The sequence below is a fragment of the Pristiophorus japonicus genome, chromosome 1 (assembly GCF_044704955.1).
Source record: "Pristiophorus japonicus isolate sPriJap1 chromosome 1, sPriJap1.hap1, whole genome shotgun sequence".
NCBI lineage: Eukaryota > Metazoa > Chordata > Chondrichthyes > Pristiophoridae > Pristiophorus > Pristiophorus japonicus.
The window spans coordinates 372,856,032-372,879,082 of record NC_091977.1 but is presented as its reverse complement, the minus strand read 5'-3'; the positions used below and the strand labels follow the sequence as shown (position 1 = coordinate 372,879,082).

Genomic DNA, 23,051 nt, shown 5'->3' with positions numbered 1-23,051 from the left:
CCTTATCCGGCAAAATCCCTTATCCGGCACAGGCCAGGTTCCAAGGGTGCCAGGTAAGAGACGTTCAACCTGTACCATATAGAAGTCTGCGGGGAAAATTTGCAGAAATTGTTTGAAGGTTTAAATTAAAAGTGATAAATTACGCAAGAGATTCCGCATATTATTCTTATCTGGGGTGTACAAATATACTCTTAATAAAAAGCTGAAAAATAAACAGAAAAATCAGCTGGTCAGTTGGGCCCATTTATTGTAAATCTAACATTGTGATTCAAAATTGATCACAGATCAAAAACATTTGATTTTGAGATAAATCACAATTGTGAAACATTAAACATTTCTTAGTTCCTGGAAAACTCAGAACATGCCAAGGCTGGGAATCTCGTATGCTTATTTTTCCTATCTAATGATCAACTTTTATCAAATGAAATGTGCAAATAAATTAACATTTGTATAAATTCCAATCTACCTCACTCACAGAGATCAGTTTATCAAAAGATAAGATTAGTTGAAGCTTGCATTTTGTGTAAACACTGCCTTGCTTAACATAGAAACATAGAAACATAGAAAATAGGTGCAGGAGTAGGCCATTCGGCCCTTCGAGCCTGCACCACCATTCAATATGATCAAGGCTGATCATGCAACTTCAGTACCCCATTCCTGCTTTCTCTCCATACCCCATTAAAGAAAGAATAATTAATAATTAACTACAAAAATGAACGAGGGTCCAGTGTCAGTAAGTATTGAGAATTTATTGCAAAATTCTACGATGGAAATCTAATTTGAAGAAAAACTCAAACCCTAATATTTTGTGCTGAACCCTATTCTGTTTAGTATATAATGAATAATTTCCAGTGTAGAATTTTGCAATAAATTCTCAATACTTACTGACACTGGACCCTCGTTCATTTTTGTAGTTAATTATTAATTATTCTTTCTTTAATGGGGTATGGAGAGAAAGCAGGAATGGGGTACTGAAGTTGCATGATCAGCCATGATCATATTGAATGGTGGTGCAGGTTCGAAGGGCCGAATGGAAATTATTCATTATATACTAAACAGAATAGGGTTCAGCTCAAAATATTAGGGTTTGAGTTTTTCTTCAAATTAGATTTCCATCGTAGCTAAACTTTGGCTTCAGGGCTGTAAAATGAATGAAGTGGCACTACTGTCGCCAGTGGCAAAAGTGCCACCTCAAAAGAGTGCTGTTGTCCCCCCAATGACTGGTGCAGCAATATAAACACATCATCACTGGTTAGAATAATTCCCAATCACAGCTAGAGTCTTTATTAGCTAGCTCAAACAGACCAGCAATGCAGTCACTACATTGCTAGTCTACACTGACATTCTCCAATCACTAGGCAGGTGCAAAGGCAGAAAATAACATTTGTTATTCTAACTTTTTCTTGAATAACATAGTTTTACAGCACAAAAGCAGGTCTATGCCAGCATTTATGTTCTACAAGACGCTGCTCCCAGCTTACCCTGCAGTGTACTATAGTTATCATAGAAATGTAATTTACATCCTTTGTAGAGCCCTATCTTTAACCATTTCAACATAGCAGATATGTTGGAAGTCATGTGGGGCAAGGTATTTCCTTGCAGTATATCTAATTAATAACAATGGGTGCCAATATGAATGGGCTCAAACAGATCAATTATGTAGATTTCTATTTTGAGTGGAAGAACACAAAGTCACATCTCCATTCGCCACAAAGTAAGATTACAGCACATCTATATTCAGCTTGACAGCAACTCCACCTCCAAAATCAGCAGCAAACTATGAACAGGAATCTAGGGAACGGTAGCATAGTGGTTAAATTATGGGACTAGTAATCCAGAGACCTGGACTAATAATTCGGAGATGTGAGTTCAAATCCCACCATGGCAGTTGTGTAATTTAAATTCAGTTAATTAAATCTGGAATAAAAAGCTGTCAGTAATGGTAACTATGGAACTACAGGATTGTCGTAAAAACCCATCTGGTTCACTAATGTCCTTTAGAGAGGGAAATTTGCTGTCCTTGCTGGTCTGGCCTATATGTGACTCTAGACCCACAGCAATGTGGTCGACCCTTAACTGCCCTCTGAAATGGCCTAGCAAGCCACTCTGTTGTAACAAACTGCTACAAGAAACAATGAATAAAACTGGACGGACCACCCTGCATCGACACGACAAAGGTACATCCAGCCAAGTCGACCGTACACAAGAAATAGGAACAGGAGTAGGCCATACGGCCCCTCGAGCCTGCTCTGCCATTCAATATCATGGCTGATTTGATCATGGACTCAGCTCCACTTTCCCGACTGTTCCTCATAACCCTGTATCCCCTTATCGTTTAAGAAATTGTCTATTTCTGTCCTAAATTTATTCAATGTCCCAACTTCCACAGCTCTCTTAGGCAGCGAATTCCACAGATTTACAACCCTCAGAGAAGAAATTTCTCCTCATCGCATACAAATTCGTCCTGACTAACAGCTGAAAACGTGCCAAAATTCTGTCCCACAGACTAGTCAAGCAAACAGCCTTACATAGTCATACTCACAGAATCATAACTTTCAGCCAATATCTCAGACTCCTCCATCACAATCCCTGGGTATATCCTGTCCCACCGGCAGGACAGACGCATCTGAGGTGGCGGTACAGTGGTGTACAGTAGGGAGGGCGTGGTCCTTAGAGTCCCCAACATTGACTCCGGACCTCATGGCTTCAGATCAAGCATGGGCAAGGAAACCTCCTGCTGATTACCACCTACCGCCCTCCCTCAGCTGATGAATCAATACTGCTTCATGTTGAGCACCACTTGGAAGTAGCAAAGACACAGAACGTACTTTGGGTGGGGGACTTAAATGTCCATCATCAAGAGTGGCTCGGTAGCATCACGACTGACCGAGCCCTGAAGGACAGAGTTGTCAGACTGGGCCTGCAGCAGGTGGTGAGTGAACCAACACGAGGGTGAAAACCTACTTCACCTCGCTCTCACCAATCTATCCGTCGCAGATGCATCTGTCCATGACATCATTGGTAGCATTGATTACCGCGCAGTCACTGTGGAGACGAAGTCCTGTCTTCACACTGAAGATACCCTCCATCGTGTTGTTAGGCACTACCACCGTGTTAAATGGGATAGATTCAGAGAGATCTAGCAGCTCAAAACTGGGCATCCAAGAGGCGTTGTGGGCCATCAGCAGCAGCAGAATTGTATTCCACCACAATCGCCCGGCATATCCCTCACTCTACCGTTACCATCAAGTCAGGGGACCAACCCTGGTTCAATGAGGAGTGCAGAAAAGCATGCCAGGAGCAGCACCTGCTTAAAAATGAGGTACCAACCTGGGGAAGCTGCAACACAGAACTACATATATGCTAAGCAGTGGATGCAACATGCTATAAACAGAGCTAAGCGATCCCACAATCAACAAATCAGATCAAAGCTCTGCAGTCCTGCACAGTCGTGAATGGTAGTGGACAATTAAACAACCAACGGGAGGAGGAGTCTCCATGAATATCCCCATCCTCAATGATAGCGGAGCCCAGCATGCAAGTGCAAAAGACACAGCTGAAGCATTTGCAATCATCTTCAGCCAGATGCGCTGAGTGGATGATACATATCAGCCTCCTCCTGAGGTCCCCACCATCACAGAAGCCATTCTTCCACCAATTCATTTCACTCCACGTGATATCAAGAAACGGCTGAGCATACTTGATACAGCAAAGGCTATGGGCCCCAACAACATCCCGGCTATCGTGCTGAAGATTTGAGTTCCAGAACTAGCCGCGCCTTTAGCCAAGTTCTTCCAGTACAGCTACAACACTGGCATCTACCCAACAATGTGGAAAACTACCCAGGTATGTCCTGTCCACAAAAAGCAGGACAAACTCAATCCGGCCAATTACTTCCCCATCCAGTCTACTCTCAATCATCAACAAAATGATGGAAGGTGTCGTCGAAAGTGCTATCAAGCAGCACTTATTGACCAATAACCTGCTCACCCATGCTCAGTTTGGGTTCCACCGGGACCACTCAGACGAAAGAGCTGAATTCCAGAGGTGAGGTGAGAGTGACTGCCCTTGATATCAAGGCAGCATTTGACCAAGTGTCACATCAAGGAGCCCTAGTAAAATTGAAGGCAATGGGAATCAGGGGGAAACTCTCCACTGGTCGGAGTCCTCAAGGCACTGTCTTAAGCCCAACCATCTTCAGCTGCTTCATCAATGACCTTCCCTCCATCATAAGGTCAGAAGTGGGGATGTTCGCTGATGACTGCACAGTGTTCAGTTCCATTCGCAACTCCTTAGATAATGAAGCAGTCTATGCCAGCATGCAACAAGACCTCGACGACATTCAGGCTTGGGCTGATAAGTGGCAAGTAGTATTCACGCCACAAAAGTGCCAGGCAATGACCATCTCTAATAAACGAGAGTCTAACCACCTCCCTTTGATATTCAATGACATTACCATCGGTGAATCCCTCACCATCAACATCCTGAGGGTCACCATTGACTAGAAACTTAATTGGGCCAGCCGCATAAATACCATAGCAACAAAAGCGGGTCAGAGGCTGGGTATTCTGCGGTGAGTGTCTCACCTCCTGACTCCCTGAAGCCTTTCCACCATCTACAAGGCACAAGTCAGAAGTGTGAAGGAATACTCTCAACTTGCCTGGATAAGTGCAGCTCCAATAACACTCAAAAAACTCGACACCGTCCAGGACAAAGCAGCGCCCATCCACCACCTTCAACATTCACTCCCTCCACCACCGGAGCATTGCGGCTGCAGTTTGTACCATCTCGAAGATGCACTGCAGCAACTCGCCTCGACTTCTTCAGCAGCACCTCCCAAACCCTCGACCTCTATCACCTAGAAGGACAAGGGCAGCAGGCGCACGGGAACACCATCATCTGCAAGTTCCCTTCCAAGTTATACACCATCCTGACTTGGAAATATATCGCCATTCCTTCATCGTCGCTGGGTCAAAATCCTGGAACTCACTCCCAAAAAGCACTGTGAGAGTACCTTCACCAAGGACTGCAGCAGTTCAAGAAGCCAAGCTCACCACCATCTTCTTAAGGGCAATTAGGGATGGGCAATAAATCCTGGCCTTGCAAACGACACCCACATCTTGGAACGAATAAACATAAATAAACAAAAAAAGTGTGTATTCTGCCAAAAGTAGTGCACATCAGCAAAAAAGAGCTTTCACTCCATGCCTGCAACGACAGTGCTGTCACTGACAGCAGCATAAATGTGAGCTGAGATGCAGAATTATTTGAGTCACCTTTCCACAGGCCAGCAAAGTGATTTTACAATGGCTAATTTTGCAGGGGCCTTCCACAGCCGTTAGGGAAGGTACCAGTCATTGCCAAACAGTTGTAACTTGTCATTTTAACGCAACTGTTTTGGATGCAGTTACTGTAGACACAGCCCAACAATATAAAACAAGGCGGTTTCTACATCTGCGAAAATGGCAGTCAATATTGGGAACACCTTTGCAGAACACTTCTGTTCAGTCCATAAGTGTGACCCTGAGCTTCCGGTCTCCTGTCACTTTAATTCTCCACTTCCACTCTGATATCTCCGTCCTCGGACTCCTACTCTGTTCCAATGAAGCTCAATACAAGCTCAAGGAACAGCACCTCATCTTTTGTTTAGGCACTTTACAGCCTTTGGGACTCAACATCTGGAATCCAACAATTTCAGAGCATAACCTCTGGCCAGCTTTTGCTCCCTTCCACCTCCACCGCCCTCCCTCCCTCCCTCCCTCCGCCGCCCCCCCCGTCAGCCATCGAGTTTATGTCTCCAATGGCAGCTGGTTATTTCGCTATTCACACCCTATTTAGATTAACTTTTTTTTTAACTCCGGCCATCACCATTTCAATTCGGCCCATCATCCCTTTTGTCATGTATTCAACCAGCATTGTAACCCATGTTTAATCTGACCTAAGTTGTACACTGTGAGAACAATGACCACTAGGTGGTGAACTTGTGGGAGACACTCCTAACCTGGACCTTCAGATATAAAAGGGGAAGCTCCACCCACTTCCAGCACTTGAGTGCTATGAAATAAAGGACAAGTCACAAACTGACCTTCTCTCAAGTATGGGCCTCATGTGCATTTATACTGTATAGTATTAATGACGATGAGAAACTGAGATTTAAACCATGCGAGCATGGCCACTAGCAGAACAGACAAGAGGTACTGTGTTAAGAAATGATTGGGACAGAGATTCAACATTGTTAAAGCAGCACACAGTTCTCCAGGCAGACAAGGGCAATCGGGCATGCCCCAACAGGTAGTCGAACCCAGAGGGGGAGTTCAACAGAGACAATGGCAAGCTGAATGGCGATTCACGCCAATGCAAGGGACAATGCGGCCAGTAATGGGGCCATCAACACCTGTTAATGGCGCACTCAAGGACAGTCACAGGAGCAGTCAGGGACGATTGACTTGCAAGGGACTTTTTGTTTCCAACAACAGCTCATGTTGGCGGCGTGGAGGCACACACTCAGCCGGAGTTTGCAGAGATGAGCAAAATACCTGCAGAAATTGCAGAAATGAACGCTGGGGGAAATCGCTGGAAGCTGAAGTTCAGCGAGTTCATGTGGAGCACGTATACAGTTCAAGCACAAGTTCACCACACCAGGACGCCACCGATAATGATGAAAGTGCTCCTCAATGGCATCCCAGTATCAATGGAGCTAGACATTGGTGCCAGCTAGTCCCTGATGGGTATCAAACAGTTCGAAAAGTTGTGGCCGTCCAAGACCAGGAGGCCAAAATTATTGCCGATTGACACACAGCTACGGATATACACAAAGCAGATCATTCCGGTGCTAGGCAGCGCCACGGTAGTTGTGACCCACAAAGCTTCGGAGAACAGGTTGCCATTCTGGGTTGTCCCGGGGGACGATCCTACACTACTGGGGAGGAGTTGGTTTGCTGTCATGAACTGGAAATGGAGCGATGTCAATGCAATTTCCTCTGTGGAGCGAGTATCATGCTCACAGATCCTGGACAAATTTGACTCATTATTTCAACCCGGCATTGGCATTTTCATGGGGGCCAAGGTAGTAAACCCGGACGCCAGGCCAGTACACCAAAGACCAGAGCGGTGCCGTACGTGATGCGGGAAAAGATAGAAGGCGAATTGGACCGTCTGCTGAGGGAAGGCATCATCTCGCCAGTCGAATTCAGTGACTGGGCGACCCCAACTGTGCCGGTGCTCAAGGCGGATGGGTATCGGTCAGGATATGTGGTGATTACAAGGCCACCATCAATTGGGTGTCACTCCAAGACCAGTAACCGCTACCGAGAGCAGAGGAGCTCTTTGCGACGCTATCCGGTGGCAAACTTTTTTCAAAATTGGACCTGACCTCAGCTTACGTGACCCAGGAGCTGGCGAGTGAGTCGAAGAAGCTGACCACCATCACGACACACAAGGGATTGTTTGAGTACAACAGATGTCCGTTCGGGATTCGCTCCGCTGCCACAATCTTCCAACGAAATATGGAAAGCCTCCTCAAGTCGATTCCAGGGACGGTGGTTTTTCAGGACGACATCCTCATCACGGGTTACGATACTGAAGAACACCTCCACAACCTGGAGGAGGTGCTACGCAGACTGGGCCGGGTAGGGCTGCGACTGAAAAAGGCGACGTGCGTCTTCCTAGCTCCAGAGGTAGAATTCCTGGGGATGAGGGTAGTAGCAGACAGGATCAGCCCTACTGCGTTCAAGATGGAAGCGATCCAGAGAGCACCCATACCCCGTAACACGACGGAGCTGCGTTCGTTCCTGGGGCTCCTGAACTATTTTGGAAACTTTCTTCCCAAATTGAGCACGCTGCTGGAGCCGCAACACGTACAAAGGTCGCAAATGGGTCTGGGGGACAGCCAGGAAAGGGCTTTTAATAGAGCACGCAATTTGTTATGTTCCAACAATCTGTTAACGCTATATGACCCATGTAAGAATCTTGTGTTAACGTGCGATGCGTCGTCCTATGGGGTCAGGTGTGTGTTGCAGCATGTCAATGCCAAGGGTCAGTTACAGCCGGTAGCTTATGCCTCCAGAAGTCTGTCCCAGGCAGAAATGGGCTACGGGATGGTAGAAAATGAGGCGCTCGCATGTGTATATGCGGTAAAGAAAATACACCAGTACCTGTTTGACAGGAAATTTGAGCTGGAGACAGATCACAAACCCCTAACGTCCCTTTTGGCCGACAACAAAGCCATAAATGCAAACGCATCGGCCCGCATGCAGAGGGGGGCACTCACGATAGCCGCCTATGACTATACAATTCGGCACAGACCGGGCACCGAAAACTGCGCCGATGCACTCAGCAGGCTCCCACTAGCCACCACTGAGGGGGGCTACCGAGCATGCTGCTGAGATGGTCATGGCTGTTGAAGCTTTTGGATGAGAAGGCTCATCCGTGACAGCCCATCAGGTTAAAGTCTGGACAAATAGAGACCCGCTGTTGTTTCTAGTCAAGAAATGTGTCCTGAATGGGGACTGGGCAGCCACGTACAGGGGATGCCCTGAGGAATTTAAACCATTTCACAGGCGTAGGGATGAACTCTCGATTCAGGCCGATTGCCTACTGTGGGGAAACCGCGTAGTCATGCCCCAGATGGGCAGAGAGGTGTTCATCAGAGAACTCCACAATGAGCACCCGGGCATTGTCATGATGAAGGCAATTGCCAGGTCACACGTTTGGTGGCCAGGGATAGACGCAGACCTGGAATTTTGTGTTCGCAGGTGCAACACGTGTGCCCAGCTGGGCAATGCGCCCAGGGAAGCTCCCCTTATCATGGCCCGCCAAGCCTTGGTCACGCATCCATGTGGACTATGCCAGGTCCTGTCATGGGAAAAATGTTTTTGGTTGAAGTAGACGCCTACTCCAAATGGATTGAGTGTGACATTTTAAATTCAAGCACATCCTCTGCCACGGCAGAAAGTGTATGGGCAATGTTCGCCGCCCACGGTTTACCGGACATCTTGGTCAGCGACAATGGCCAGTGCTTCACAAGCACTGAATTCCAGGACTTCATGGCAGGCAATGGAATTAACCATGTCAGAACGGCACCGTTCAAGCCGGCCTCAAACGACCAAGCAGAACGAGCAGTGCAGATAATCAAACAGGGGATGCTCAGAATCCAAGGGGGTTTCCTACAAAGCCGCTTATCACGCTTCCTGTTGGCCTACAGATCGCGACCACACTCGCTCACAGGGGTTCCACCCGCAGAGCTGCTAATGAAAAGGAAGCTCAAAACCCGGTTATCCCTTCTCCACCCCACCACGAAAGAAATTGTCGAGAGCAGGCGCTAGTCACAATATCACTACCATGACAGGAATGCGAGGGCGCGATGTATTGATGTAAATGACCCTGTTTTTGTCCTCAACTACGCTATAGGACCCAAATGGCTCGCAGGCACTGTGATTGCCAAAGAAGGAAATAGGATTCTGGTAGTTAAACTTACCAATGGACAAATCTGCCGCAAACACGTGGATCAAACAAAAAGGAGGTTCAGCAACTCCATAGAAGAAGCAGAGGAAGAACACGATACAGTGTTCACTCCACCACAGGTGACCGAACACCAGAACCAAAGGGAGGAGAGCCCAGTTACTGTGGGCAGTCCGGATAGGCCTGAGGCACCGCAAACAGCAGACACTCAGGCCAGCACCCAAGAACCAGTGCCCCAACTCATGCGCTCTACAAGAGAGCGTAAACCACCAGAGAGACTCGACCTGTGATCCCAATAAGACTTTGAGTGGGGAGGTGATGTCATGTATTCAACAAGCATTGTAACCCATGTATAATCTGACCTAAGCTGTACACTGTGAGAACAATGACCACTAGGTGGTGAACTTGTGGGATACACTCCTAACCTGGACCTTCAGGTATAAAAGGGGAAGCTCCACCCACTTTCATCACTTGAGTGCTAAGGAATAAAGGACAGGTCACAGACTGACCTTCTCTCAAGTATGGGCCTCGTGTGCATTTATACAGTATAGTAAGTACGTATTACCTTTTGTCTCTTGAATCTCTCCTGCCTTCCACCCTATTACAGACCTTTCCTTTTATTCTTTCTTCCCCTCCCCCTTTCAGTGCTTCTTAAGAATGTGTTCTTTTCGAACATTTGCCAGTTCTGACGAAGGGTCGTCGACCCGAACCATTAACTCTGTTTCTCTCTTTCCACAGATGCTGCCTGAACCGCTGAGATTTCCAGCATTTTCTGTTCTTATTTCAGATTCCACCATTCCATGATTGACCCTAATCCACAGTGACTTACTAAAACAGTATACAGAACGAAGGTACATGATCTGTGGTTTACATGCCTCAATAACAGCACTGACTACGGTGCTAATGCAATTTCATGTCGGCAAAACAGCATTAAAATAAAAAGGCATATTAATATTAAACATTGCTTTATGGTAGAATATTACTCTAGTTATTACTTAACACACAAGACAGGAACGTTAATAATGCAATTTCACTCCAATTATTTTTCCAATAGCATTTGTATTAAATAAAACAGATAAAATACATCAGAGGTGTATTTGTATTATGGATGAATGAACGGCTTTACATCAAATCTAAGCCAAATGAAATCTAAGCCAAATCTCAAAGCATTCAAATCATTACTCTCTACCTCCAGCTTAATGGAAAACTGAAAAGTTGATACAGCTCCAAGTTTCCATTTTCCACTGAAAATAAAAACCTTTAAAAAATTCTAATATAAGCTTATCCAAGCTCAATCCTAACAAAACTTTCATTTGGCTCCACTCTACTCCACTGTCTAAATTCAAATTCCACTGTCCGAATAGATATCATCCATAGCTTGTGTGTGTACACTTTTATAACTCTGTTCCACTGTCTTTAAATTTAAAACGCTGTGATTATTTGCACGAACACCTTTGTAACCTTTTGCTCATGCGCGCGGTAAACCGGAGCCACACATGCACAGTACTCAACAGTGCCGCAGTTGTGGCCTGCACCATGGGTTAGGCTTTCCACAGCTCCATGCGGAGAAGGTCAGGGGATCCGTTGTTGGCCAGGCAGGTGGGCGGGGAGGGAGGGTGGATAGAGAGAGGATCAAAGAGGGGAGAGAGAGGGGGGAGATCGGGGGAGGAGGCGAGACAAAGAGAGAGGGAGAGAGAGAGAGAGAACTTGATCAGGAACTTGGGCAGGGGGAGAAGGTCAGGAACTCAGAGGGAAGGGGAAGGTCAGGAACTTGAGGAGGTGCGAGGAAGGTTAGGAACTTGTTAGGGGGGCAGGAATCTGTTTATGGGTGGGGCGGGGGGGGGAGAAGGTCCTAATCCACGAGGGTAAGCCCTGTCTGTTCTCTGTGAGCTCTGACTGGAGCCTGGCAATCAAAATGAATGGTTGAAATTACACATTGCAAATACTTAATTATTTAGGCACGATCTACTTACACATTCCAGATAAACTGCTGGGTGTGTCTTGTCCTCCAAGGGGACCAATCAGAAATCTGGTCTTGTCCTCCAAGGGGACCAATCAGAAATCTGGTCTTGTCCTCCAAGGGGACCGATCAGAAATCTGGTGTTGCAAATAGACGCGACCAATTTTAAGTGTAGCAGTGAAGATTTTAACCTGTTTTGCAACTGTAGCTTTGGTAGCAATGCAAAAACACTAAAGACAATGAGATAAAAAGGTAAATGTTGAATGCTAGAAATAAAAAATAACAGAAAGTGCTAGAAATGCACAGCAGGCAGTTAGCACCTGAAAGAGAAAGAACGCTTAGAATTTCAGGTGGGACCAGTCATCAGAACCCCTTCACCAGCTACCTGCTCTCTCTCTTTCAGACGCTGGCTGACTTGCTGCCTATTTGAATATTTCCATTTTTGTATATTTCCATAAACATTGAATCAGTACGAGATCAGCTTCAAAAGATGCTGAAGGTAGGGGGACTAGTTTTTCTTTTTAAACGAGCATAATGAAAGATTGATGGCAAAAATTGAGAGCCATAGCAGCATCTGTAATGGAAATTCAGACTTCAATGACAAACCACAATAGAAAAGCTCACAAAACAATCCTACAGACTACAAAGTATGAAAAATAAATGCTGTGTGGGAAAATATACACACGGTTTAGATAATGCACTGACAATGCTGTGCTGATATACGGACATCCCTGGCAAATGCATTTGCAAAGCAAGAGATGGATTTTAAAAGTTTATGATGTTAGATTAGTGTTATTATAAAATAATCTAACAGCAAATGTAAGTTTTTTATTGATAATTCCTGAGCTGCTGGTATTTTCTTCTGGCTCTGGCGGCTGCAGATCAGTGATTTAGGCCTGTCTGAAGCATCAGCTGCCGTTAAAAATCAATGAGGCATATGGGCCAATCAGGTAACCTGCATTACTGCGGCAACTCAGAAAAGGAGTGGAAACTGCAAATGACTGGTGTCCATGAAGAGAAAATACAGCAAAGAGTCAACATACAATGGAGAGGAAGCATTTTGATATTTTAAATATTTTTAAGGAAGAAAGTTGGGGCAGCACTTTATATTTAAAAAAATCCCCTCATTCTTTCCTTCTCCTTTAAGGACCAAGCATTTTACTATTCAGAGGGACTGCAGATTACAAAATAAAAATTACATCTGACAGCTGTACAAAGAAGGAAATATGAAAATGTCATATAAAACACAGCATTTTATCAAGGAGACATTAATGTAGGTTCAACAAAGAAGACAGGCTACAGGATCGCTCTGCAGTTCCAATGCCAGTTCCTGATCTAATTCAGACCACCGGAGTTTATGCCAAGCAGAAGTGCAGTATTTCCACAGAGTAAAGGACAAAAAAAATTACAGAAATGGAAAGTCAGCAAATTCAATATTTCACTTTTAATGCAAAGTTTTAAAGGACTAGAAGATTGCTGACTTCAATATGTGCATACATTGCAACCCATTTATTGTGTAACGTGCAAATCTGAGAATCACTAAATAAGCTTGCATGCAATCATATTATCCCATGAATTTATTACACTCAATGTTTAAGGAAAAGTTCTGTTTTGATCCAAGTAAAAAGTTTCTCCGTAATAATTCATTCTTATCTGCCCCACGTATACATGTTTGAACAGCTTAAATAACAATAAATAGGAATAACAATGTAATTATACTGGTGTAATCAGGAAGTGTAAATAGAAAGACGTGTCAGAAACCCCAACTATTCTTTAATTCATTCTCAGGATGTGGGTGCCACTGGCAAGGCCAGCATTCATTTAAAAATGATTAATTGCAACACTATGCCCTGCTTTAATAAAATAAAATTGAACAATCGCTTAGAGCAGGTGTTACAAGGAATTCTTTTCTTTACCTAGTTCCTCTTTTCGGAACCTTTCCCCCCTTTCTCTTTTTTTTTAGATACCTTCACACCAAAGTGCTTGAAGTTGCCTATTAGTTGTTTTTCAAAAACGTTTTCTTCCTTTCCCAATCATCTCTTTTCTCTCCTCTTCTCCTGATGACCCTGACCCTTATTGGGAATTGGTTCTGTGGGCAACTGCTGCCTTCTAGTGCCTTCCCTTATTGTCATTCTCATGTATGACTATGAATCTAGATAGTGAGTGTCAGCATGTTATATCTGTGGGATGCATTACAGCTGAGCATGATGCTCTCATCTAAAGTCCAAGCACATGCATGTGGAATTTGAACCAATGAATTTTCAATGTGATCAAGAGTATGAACTCCAGCCGAACTCTCCATCCTTAGCTCAGGAATACTGAAGATGATAGCAGCAGTTCTACTGTCACCCTGGCTGAACTCAGTTGACATCACTGACCATGGGTCCAACAAACGATCTCTAGTAACACACGCGCGCCATTGGATAGTAAAAAAGGGATTACTCTTGATTGACAGAATTCCTTGTAACATCTGCTCTAAGGGATTGTTCAATTTTATTTTATTAAAGCAGGGCATAGTTAAAAATGCGTGTTGCAATTAATCATTTTTAAATGAATGCTGGCCTTGCCAGTGGCAACCACATCCTGAGAATGAATTAAAGAATAGTTGGGGTTTCTAATACATCTTTCTATTTACACTTCCTGATTACACCAGTATAATTACATTGTTATTCCTATTTATTGTTATTCAAACTGTTCAAACATATATAAGTGGGACAGATAAGAATGAATTATTACGGAGAAACATTTTACTTGGATCAAAACAGAACTTTTCCTGAAACGTTGAGTGTAATAAATTCATGGGATAATATTATTGCATGCAAGCTTATTTAATGATTCTCAGATTTGCACGTTACACAATAAATGGATTGCAATGTATGCACATATTGAAGTCAGCAATCTTCTAGTCCTTTAAAACTTTGCATTAAAAGTGAAATATTGAATTTTTGAAACAACTTCAAAGCTGGAAAGGAAAATGTATACAACTGAATACCTAATCTGTACACCTGTCAATGTCTCCCATAACTCGTATTTTATACTGGGAAGTTGTTTTGAAATCAATCTTTACAACTATTTTCTTCACTACTGATATCGTCCTCCATGATCTGGGAAAAGTACATATCGTTAAGCTGTATTGAAATAGCTGTGCAGAAAAGCATTTCAGCCAGTCAGCTCAGGCCATGTCTTTTGGCAGCCTTTGCTTCTGACAGCAGTGCCTCCTGGTGTTTACAGCAAAAAGCAACTACCTGAGGGTGCAAATCTGAATAGCACCAATATTGGTGGTGTCCACCACCTCCAATAACAGCAGCAAGTGTTGTTAATTAGGATTTTACAACAGTGCCATCAATTGGAATTTACAACGGTGGCAAACAGGTCCTGTAATATAATAGTGGTATTCGTTGCTCCTTGTTATATTTTTGCTTGAACATTGCTGTTTAGAAAGGGTCTAGCACAAAATACTTTGGTGTAAATTTTCCTCAATCTTGGAACATGCATGTCTACTCAAGTGACATTGTGAATATGAATAGCAAACAGTAGGCAGAAAATTACAAATACAGTACCGCCCTTTGCAGCACTTTGGGTGACAGTTCAGTGGACAACATTTAATGGCCCGGAATTTGGCGTCGGGATGACTGGCAGCGTTCACCATCATTCCACCTTTGAAACTGATTGCAACTACAGGATTTGGCGCATGAACCAAAATCTTGAAGTTGCGGTCTGTAAATGACAGCTCTGAAACTGACTGCGCTGTGCCACCACCCCCGCCCCCTTCCTCCTCATCCCACCACCCTCCCAGAGAGCCAGCAATCTGTGTAACCAACCAAATCAGGGAAACTGACAAAAACTTTGTCTCTTCCACAGTAATACCGCTGTTAAATTCCCCACTAAAAGTTAGACCCAAAGGGATTAGGTGTAACTGGGGTTTTGACAGTGTTATTAATGCTGAACAAACGCTAAGGGCCTGGAAAACTCATTTTAATTTTGTGCATTGTGAAATTTGTCCATTTTAATAAAAAATGTAAAATAAGAAACTTTCCAATAAGTTTTTTTTTACATTTTTTTTAAAGTTTGACCGTCTTTATTTAAAGTTTCCCTTTTCCCCATGTGAGAGCCCCAATCTTTGTTTTACTCTCTAACATTTTTTTAAAGTTAGAATTTTAAGAGTTTACTCATTTCCTTGTTCGCTGTCTGTGAGAATTCTGCATTTTGATTAGCTGCTTAGACAGCATGTTGACTTCACAGCAGTTTGCACAAAGGCATCCCCACTATACTTCACTGATTTAAATTGTGGGTCAGAAACCAAAATTCTCGACACAAGGATCGTGAGATCCTTGTGTGAAGCGTACGCCTTCACTTCGCTGATGACCGCAAATTCTGGGCCAATGTTTTCTTGCAACTACTTTAAGGTCTGCATTTTAAATATTATGCTGAACGTGGCATATATTTTGATATTTTTACCATCTACAAGTCAGAAGTGTTGAACATAAAAAGCATAGCACAAAATGTATGCAATGGAAAAAGAAAACACTTTCATTTATATAGCGCCTTTCACAACCTCAGGATGTCCCAAAGCACTTTACAGCCAATTAAGTATTTTTGAAGTGTAGTCACTGTTGTAATGCAGGAAACGTAGCAGCAAATCTGCGCACAGCAAAATCCCACAAACAACAATGTGATGATGATCAGATAATCTGTTTTAGTGATGTTGGTTGAGGGATATGTATTGGCCAGGACACTGGGGAGAACTTCCCTGCATTCCTCTAAATGGTGCTATGGGATCTTTTACATCCACCTGAGAGGCAAGACGGGGCATTGGCTAAAGTCTTATCCATATTGCATCAATGTGTCAGCCTAGATTTTGTGCTCAAGTCTTTGGAGTGGGACTTGAACCCACAATCAATTCAACTATAATGGACTTGTCCTTCTAAGAATCATTTATAACTTATATGTGCAAGCTCTGAATTATCTCATACTTATCCATTTTTTAAATTGATGCAAAAAAGATAAATGCTTTTCTAATGTGGGGAAGTTGTCATTTATTTTATAATACTATTAGACTGCTATACATATTCGTTCATATAGGATAAGTTTTTATTCAGACTATTCTCTTCCTTTCAATGTTTTAATTTAAACCAGTGACTAAATTGCTGATTCAGTTTGATAATTACAAATACAGGACTGCCCTTTGTAGGTATAGTACAATTGTTGCCCACAGTCTAACACATTTTGTTAAAATAGTGAATGAGCTGTTTAATTTCTGTGACAAATACTGCATATCATTTTCCTTATCTTATTTAAAATCAACACATCCATTCTGTATAATCCCATTGTGTGATTTACTGTAGACCTTTTACCAAATGCACATTTTGATAGCTTTTGAAGCTGGACTTCATTAGTTGCCAGGCCTACCTAAGCTGTAAAGCACTTACCTTAACACAAATTCATGACTTCAGTTACAAGGACTTTGATTCTTTTGTATTATTTTTTTCCATATATTCTATTCAGAAACAGCAACACTTAAGTGAAATGTTACTTATTTCACAAGGAAAATAGACATTCAAGCCACAATAAAGATTTGCTACTGTCCTCAAAGCTTTTTGTCCACACCTAAGTTTACATTGAACATATCATTGAAAGGAGGAGCTTGTTAATAAATATATGTAAGATTCACAACCTATTAAGCCATGTATTGTAAAAAATACATTTTCAGCATTCACAATGCAAGTATTTTTTAACCCTCTTGGGGTTGAACAATGTAAGAAAGAACTCCTCCCACCTGTCAGATTGAGGGGTTGGCCATCTTCTGTCATCATGTCTGAGGAGATGGTATTAGATCCTATCAGTAGACTTCCATCTGCAGCTCTATTTCTTACAGTCCCCTCCAGCATATCACCAGCATTCATCCTGCTCCCTCCTCTTGAGGACCACTCACTGTTATGAGAATCAAATTAAAGAATTTCCTTCGGTTCATTGAATTATACATCAAATAGGTGTGAGACATTGTTCAGTTTATTCTCAAGAACTTAATTAAAGTTAAATCGCTCAGTTCAGTTGATAGTCACAGGTGCAGTACTTATTTCCTCTGCCTTTTATAAAACTTAAGACATTTAGGAAACAAAAGTTAAAGGCACTACAACTGCATATCTGACAAATATGTTTGTTGACATGCCTCTAAACCACAGACCATCCATATTAAATATTAGATTAATCTGAATATGTGAAATTTGATACACAACTGATTAAAAGGACCACTGATGGGCAGAGAAAAACCAAATGATAATTAATTACTATACATTGAAAAGTTGTATTTCTATTAGCTGAAGACCTTAAAACTGATAATTAAATAACTTCCCTTCAAAACAGATACCATGTACATTATGCACTACAATCAGTTTGTCTCAAATACATCAGTTCAGAAAGTGGTCACTAATTGTCATGTTATATCTTTTATTACATTTCAACACTGCTAATTATTTTTCTCCTAAACACGTTAATATCCATTGAGAATTCCTGCCAGTGCGAAGTCCAATATTCCTAACAGAGATTGGTTTTGGTGACAAGAAGTTGCTCACTTAGTCGAGATTATGTCAATGTCCAATAATCCAGTTGACTGGTTTAAAATCATGCCTTCAATCATTTTACACAGTGCAGTGCGATGTAACTACACACCAGGTGAAACTTTTACTGTAATTGTAAAGCTGCGTTTTCGAATACAACCTGCTAAACACTGACTCAACAATAATTGTTGTAGTTAGAGGATTGCCAATTTGCACTGCGCCAATTTCTTTCGTCCACCTGATCAGTTTATTCAATATTTAACCATTAGCTGAACCGGTCTTCAGTTAAAAATTCTGTTTAAAAAAAACGCTCCCGGGATCGAGACAAAACTAAATAAATTCAACTTTAATCTACATATGTAAAAGTGCTTCCGTTCTTCTACAACATGTTACTTCCGTATTCAGCAAACTGCGGGAAAAGAAGCATAAAAAAAAACACATTTTCCAACAAATTTCTTGCTCCCCACCACGCTCAATGACCCGAAATGCAGCAACACCTGTCATGCAAACCTATAGAATGTAATTGATTGAAACATCTGGTCGGACGCTTGCATAAGGCAGCTCGAGGTGGGAGAAAAAACTGCATGGAGCAACAACAAAAAAAATAGCCACCAGCAGTTTAAAGAGAAAAGGAGCGGTGCAATGTGTAAAATTAAAGCAGCGAGAAGTGTGGACAGACCGGGTGATGAAAGCAAATACCTCCAAACATTGGGAAGTGGGGTGCGCGCGGCAGCAGATGCTCCCACAGCGCGGCACGGTCTGCCCTTTCGCTCCCGGTGCAGGAAAACACACTTTATCATTTGTCTTCATTGGCCTTTTTTTCCCAACGACATCAATACATTGAACAAATAAGACACAATTATTAAAGAAAACATTTGCAGAAGAGGGATATTTATCAAAATGGCGGAGCGAGGAATATTTACAGCGATGCACTATTATAGATGATCTCAAACATTGGGGAAAATTGCAGCGCGATTCCCAAACACTGGAACTTTAACTGGTGAAATATCTGCAAAGTAACATTTCCAAATGTACCACCCTGCAAAGGCTCAGTTAGTCTGCAAAGCGAGTGACTTTTTCTTGTTTATGTTCGAGTCCATGAGAAATGCAATGTGAAGTGTTATGGAGGAATGTTGTGTGTTTCTTTTTTTAAGCTCAGATATAGAAAGAAACAATCAGGAAAAAAACAACTGCTGCTCGAAAACGGCGCATTTTGCACTTCTCGACCTGACAGGTTTTTATTTTCCTGACAAAATTCCCCCCTTTCTTTCAAATGATAAATTGTTGAAGTAGTTTCAATTGCAAACCAGTCAGCAGCAATTCCGCATTGAACGTCATTAAAACTAAAGACTCTGACAGTCAGAGCATCTGGAAGCGGAAAACTGTCAGAAAAGTGTGAAACAAGTCCGCTGCCTTATTTAAGTCGGGCGCCTGGCCGCGCCGGGAGAGTTTTCCTGCTTTTCGTTTTTCTTTCATTTCTAAAATGAGAGAAATAAATTTCAGGTTGAATTTCCTTACCAGTGAGAGCTGTGACACTAGGCCCTTTTCAGCTGGGAGAGGGAGGCGGGCAGTGCGAGAGCGCAGGCGCGGAGAGCACCCACTGCTGGAGGCAGCAACGCAACAACTCCACCTGGCACTGAGCAAAAGAACGAGAAAGATAGAGAGAGAGAGAGAGAGAATGCAAAGATGTGAGGATCCACCTGGCACTGAGCAAAAGAACGAGAAAGAGAGAGAGAAAGCAAAGATGTGAGGATCCACCTGGCACTGAGCACAAAAGAGGGAGAAGCAAGGGATGCGCGCAGTCAACTGGCATGAGCAGAAATATAAAGAAACACATGTGGGGATCTATATGGCAGGGAGCAGAGAAAGAAAAGCAAAGATGTGAGGATTTAGCATGCATTAATTCATCTCATGGCGGCAAAAGAATGATAGGAGAGGAAAAGAGAGTGTGAGGCATTCAAATGCAAATCAGAGGAAAATGAGAGAAAAAATACATAATGGAATTAAGTTTTACTTGCCATTCTGACTAAAGATGGGGAATGAGAATATGCTGAATGTGAAATGAGATAAAATAAACAAATAATTTTTAAAACAAGAATATAGGAAACTGAACATTTTACTCTGCCATCTACGCCCTCTTTTAGAACCAAAAAATAAAAACTTGGATTTCTATAGCGCCTTTCACGACCACCGGACGTCTCAAAGCGCTTTACAGCCAATGAAGTACTTTTGGAGTGTAGTCACTGTTGTAATGTGTAAAACGCGGCAGCCAATTTGCGCACAAGCAAGCTCCTACAAACAGCAATGTGATAATGACCGGATAATCTGTTTTTGTTATGTTGATTGAGGGATAAATATTGCCCAGGACCCCGGGGATAACTCTCCTGTTCTTCTTTGAAATAGTGGATCTTTTACGTCCACTTGAAAGAGCAGATAGGGACTCGGTTTAACATCTCATCCGAAAGATGGCACCTCCAACAATGCAGCGCTCCCTCAGCACTGCACTGGAGTGTCAGCCTAGATTTTTGTGCTCAAGTTGAGCCCACAACCTTCTGACTCAAGAGACGAGAGTGCTACCCACTGAGCCACAGCTGAAACCAAGGGAGACCAGTCCTTTATTTTTTATTTTTCCAACTGTAAATCTATAATCCCCCTACTGAATCAGAAATCTGTCCAATTCCTTTTCAAAATGTTTAATTGAGGCAATATTACCAAGCTAAGTATCAGTTTATTCAACAAATCAATAGTTCTAAGTATGGAAAAGTTGCTCCATAAGATAAGATTAATGAATGATTTCTTCATTGTATAATCATGTCCCATGATTCACTAATTTAGTTTTTACAAAGTATCTCTTTACATACCTCTTATTAACTACCTTCATTGCTCAAAAGACCTGAAAGAACTTTGTCCTCAACCAACTGTATTTACAGATTATATTCCTTTTATTTGAACCCAAATGATACGGCACTATACATTTTAGGTTGGTTCGAAACAGAATTTTATGATAGTACTGCTTCAAACAAAAAATGTCTTCATTCTTAATAAAAAAAAAACGATTTTATTGCATGGAGATTACAAGAATGCACCGGAAATATTTTTTTAACTTGATACAAACTGATTTGATACAGCATCCTGAATGTTTTTCAGCCTTAACAATGCAGCAACTTAAAAAAAACGTTATGTAGGTTATGCAGAATTGCGACATAAGATTAGATAAAATAAAGATGGAAAGAGCAAGAGAAGAAATAAAAATATCACATGCACATCTGCCAGAGTTGAGGAGATAGAATGAACAATAAAACATTTTTAAAAAGCGCAGAAGAAATCTAAAAGGGAAGAAAAATGTAAACAGGCAGAATTTTCCTCTTTGGAAATCACTGAGATAGAGGGATTTGTAAATGGTAACAAGGCAGCTAGGGGACAGAAGCTTGTGGAACTGAAGATGTGGGACTTGGTGTGGGAAAAAATGCAAGTTGTAACTGTTATGTATGGAGAAAGAGTCAGACTGAACCCTGTGAGCTCAAAGTAAAGTGTGACCTTAGTCTTTTATTGCAGGTCACCAGAGTGCCTCTCCAGCCTTTGAGGCCTCCTTAAATACCTGTGCTCCCAAGGGATTGTAGGATCCCTTGTGACTCCAGAGGATGAGCCCTCTGGTGGCTGTACAGAGTAAATACAAGTTTACATATATAACAACACGACCCCCCAGCCCCCTGGCCAAAGTCAACAGTGTAACTACTTACAATGTGAGTCGATCTGGGGCCCTTCATGCCCTGATTGATTGTCTCGGTGTGAAAGCTGCTATTGTTGTATCATTTGTTGGGCCCTCGCTGGCTGCTGTGCAGTTGGTCTTGCTGGGCAGCCTGGTGTGTTGAGTCCTGCTGGGCTACTGTGGATGATGGGTTCTGCTTCATGGTCAACCGTGGTGCCAGTTGCCACTGGTGTGTATGTTGGGGGATCAAAAAATGTAGGGTCTAAGGTGGGTTGGTCAGTATAGTCCATGAATCTGAGTTTGATTTGGTCCAAGTGTTTCTGGTGAATGAGTCCATTTGAAAGTTTGACCCGAAACACCCTGCTCCCCTCTTTGGCCATGACAGTGCCGGGAAGCCACTTGGAACCTTGTCCATAATTCAATACAAATACAGGATAGTTGATTTCAATCTCGCGTGATACATTTGCGCTATCATGGTGTTCACTTTGTTGAAGCCGCCTGCTCTCTACCTGTTCATGTAGATCAGTGTGAACTAACAAGAGCCCTGTCTTAAGTGCTCTTTTCATGAGCAGTCCAGCAGGTGAGATCCCAGTGAGCGAGTGGGTTCTCGTGCGGTAGCTAAGCAGGACTCGGGATATGCGAGTCTGCAGTGAGCCTTCAGTTACCCTCTTCAAGCCTTGCTTGATGGTTTGCACTGCTTTCTCTGCCCGACCATTGGACGCTGGTTAAACGGGGCAGATTGATATGTTTGATCCCGTTACGGGTCATGAATTCTTTGAACTCAGCACTGGTAAAACATGACCCGTTGTTGCTCACCATGACAACGGGTAAGCCGTGAGTGGCAAACATGGCCCAAACGCTAGTACCAAATGCTTACATGGATCATACAACACAAGCAATTTGTTTGAGCATAACAATTTTCTCGCTTTTACAAAGGCATTTGCTTGGCTTTTGCCCCAAACTCATTTGCCCCCTTTTCATAGTAAGATATGTAGTGGTTCTAGCAGTGTGGTGAGACCCGGTAAGAAGTTACCAAAGTAGTTCAGGAGTCCCAGAAACGACCGCAGCTCCGTCATGTTCTGTGGCCTCGGTGCGTTCTCGATTGCCTCCGTCTTCATGTTGGTGGGCGTGATGCCGCCCGTCATAATCCTCCTTCCCAAGAACTCCACTTCAGGCGCCAGGAAAACGCACTTCAAGCGTTTAAACTGAGCCCCACGCGGTTGAATCGAATAAGAACCTCCTCCAGGTTCTGCAGATGCTCGACTGTGTTCCAACCTGTGACCAAGATGTCGTCCTAGAAGACCACGGTGTGCGGGACCGACTTCAGTAAACTTTCCATGTTTCTCTGGAATATCACCGCCGCCGA

General features: G+C 42.9%; 1 protein-coding gene across 4 annotated transcripts in view; it reads right to left on the bottom strand.

The window, feature by feature from the left end:
* The window catches only part of LOC139273836 (lethal(3)malignant brain tumor-like protein 4), a 563,891-nt gene extending 544,337 nt beyond the window's left edge, over positions 1–19,554 (bottom strand). For 3 of the 4 annotated variants that reach the window (XM_070890916.1, XM_070890932.1, XM_070890926.1), the window contains exons 1-2: positions 19,495–19,554; positions 17,196–17,350 (exon numbers count right to left, since the gene is read on the bottom strand). In XM_070890916.1, the coding sequence (XP_070747017.1) occupies positions 17,196–17,322 (127 nt within the window). In that variant the 5' untranslated portion in view covers positions 17,323–17,350; positions 19,495–19,554. Of the gene's footprint in view, positions 1–17,195; positions 17,351–18,675; positions 18,743–19,494 lie in introns of those variants that run through there. The other variant, XM_070890925.1, reaches the window with a different exon arrangement.
* Positions 19,555–23,051: the final 3,497 nt, after the last annotated feature.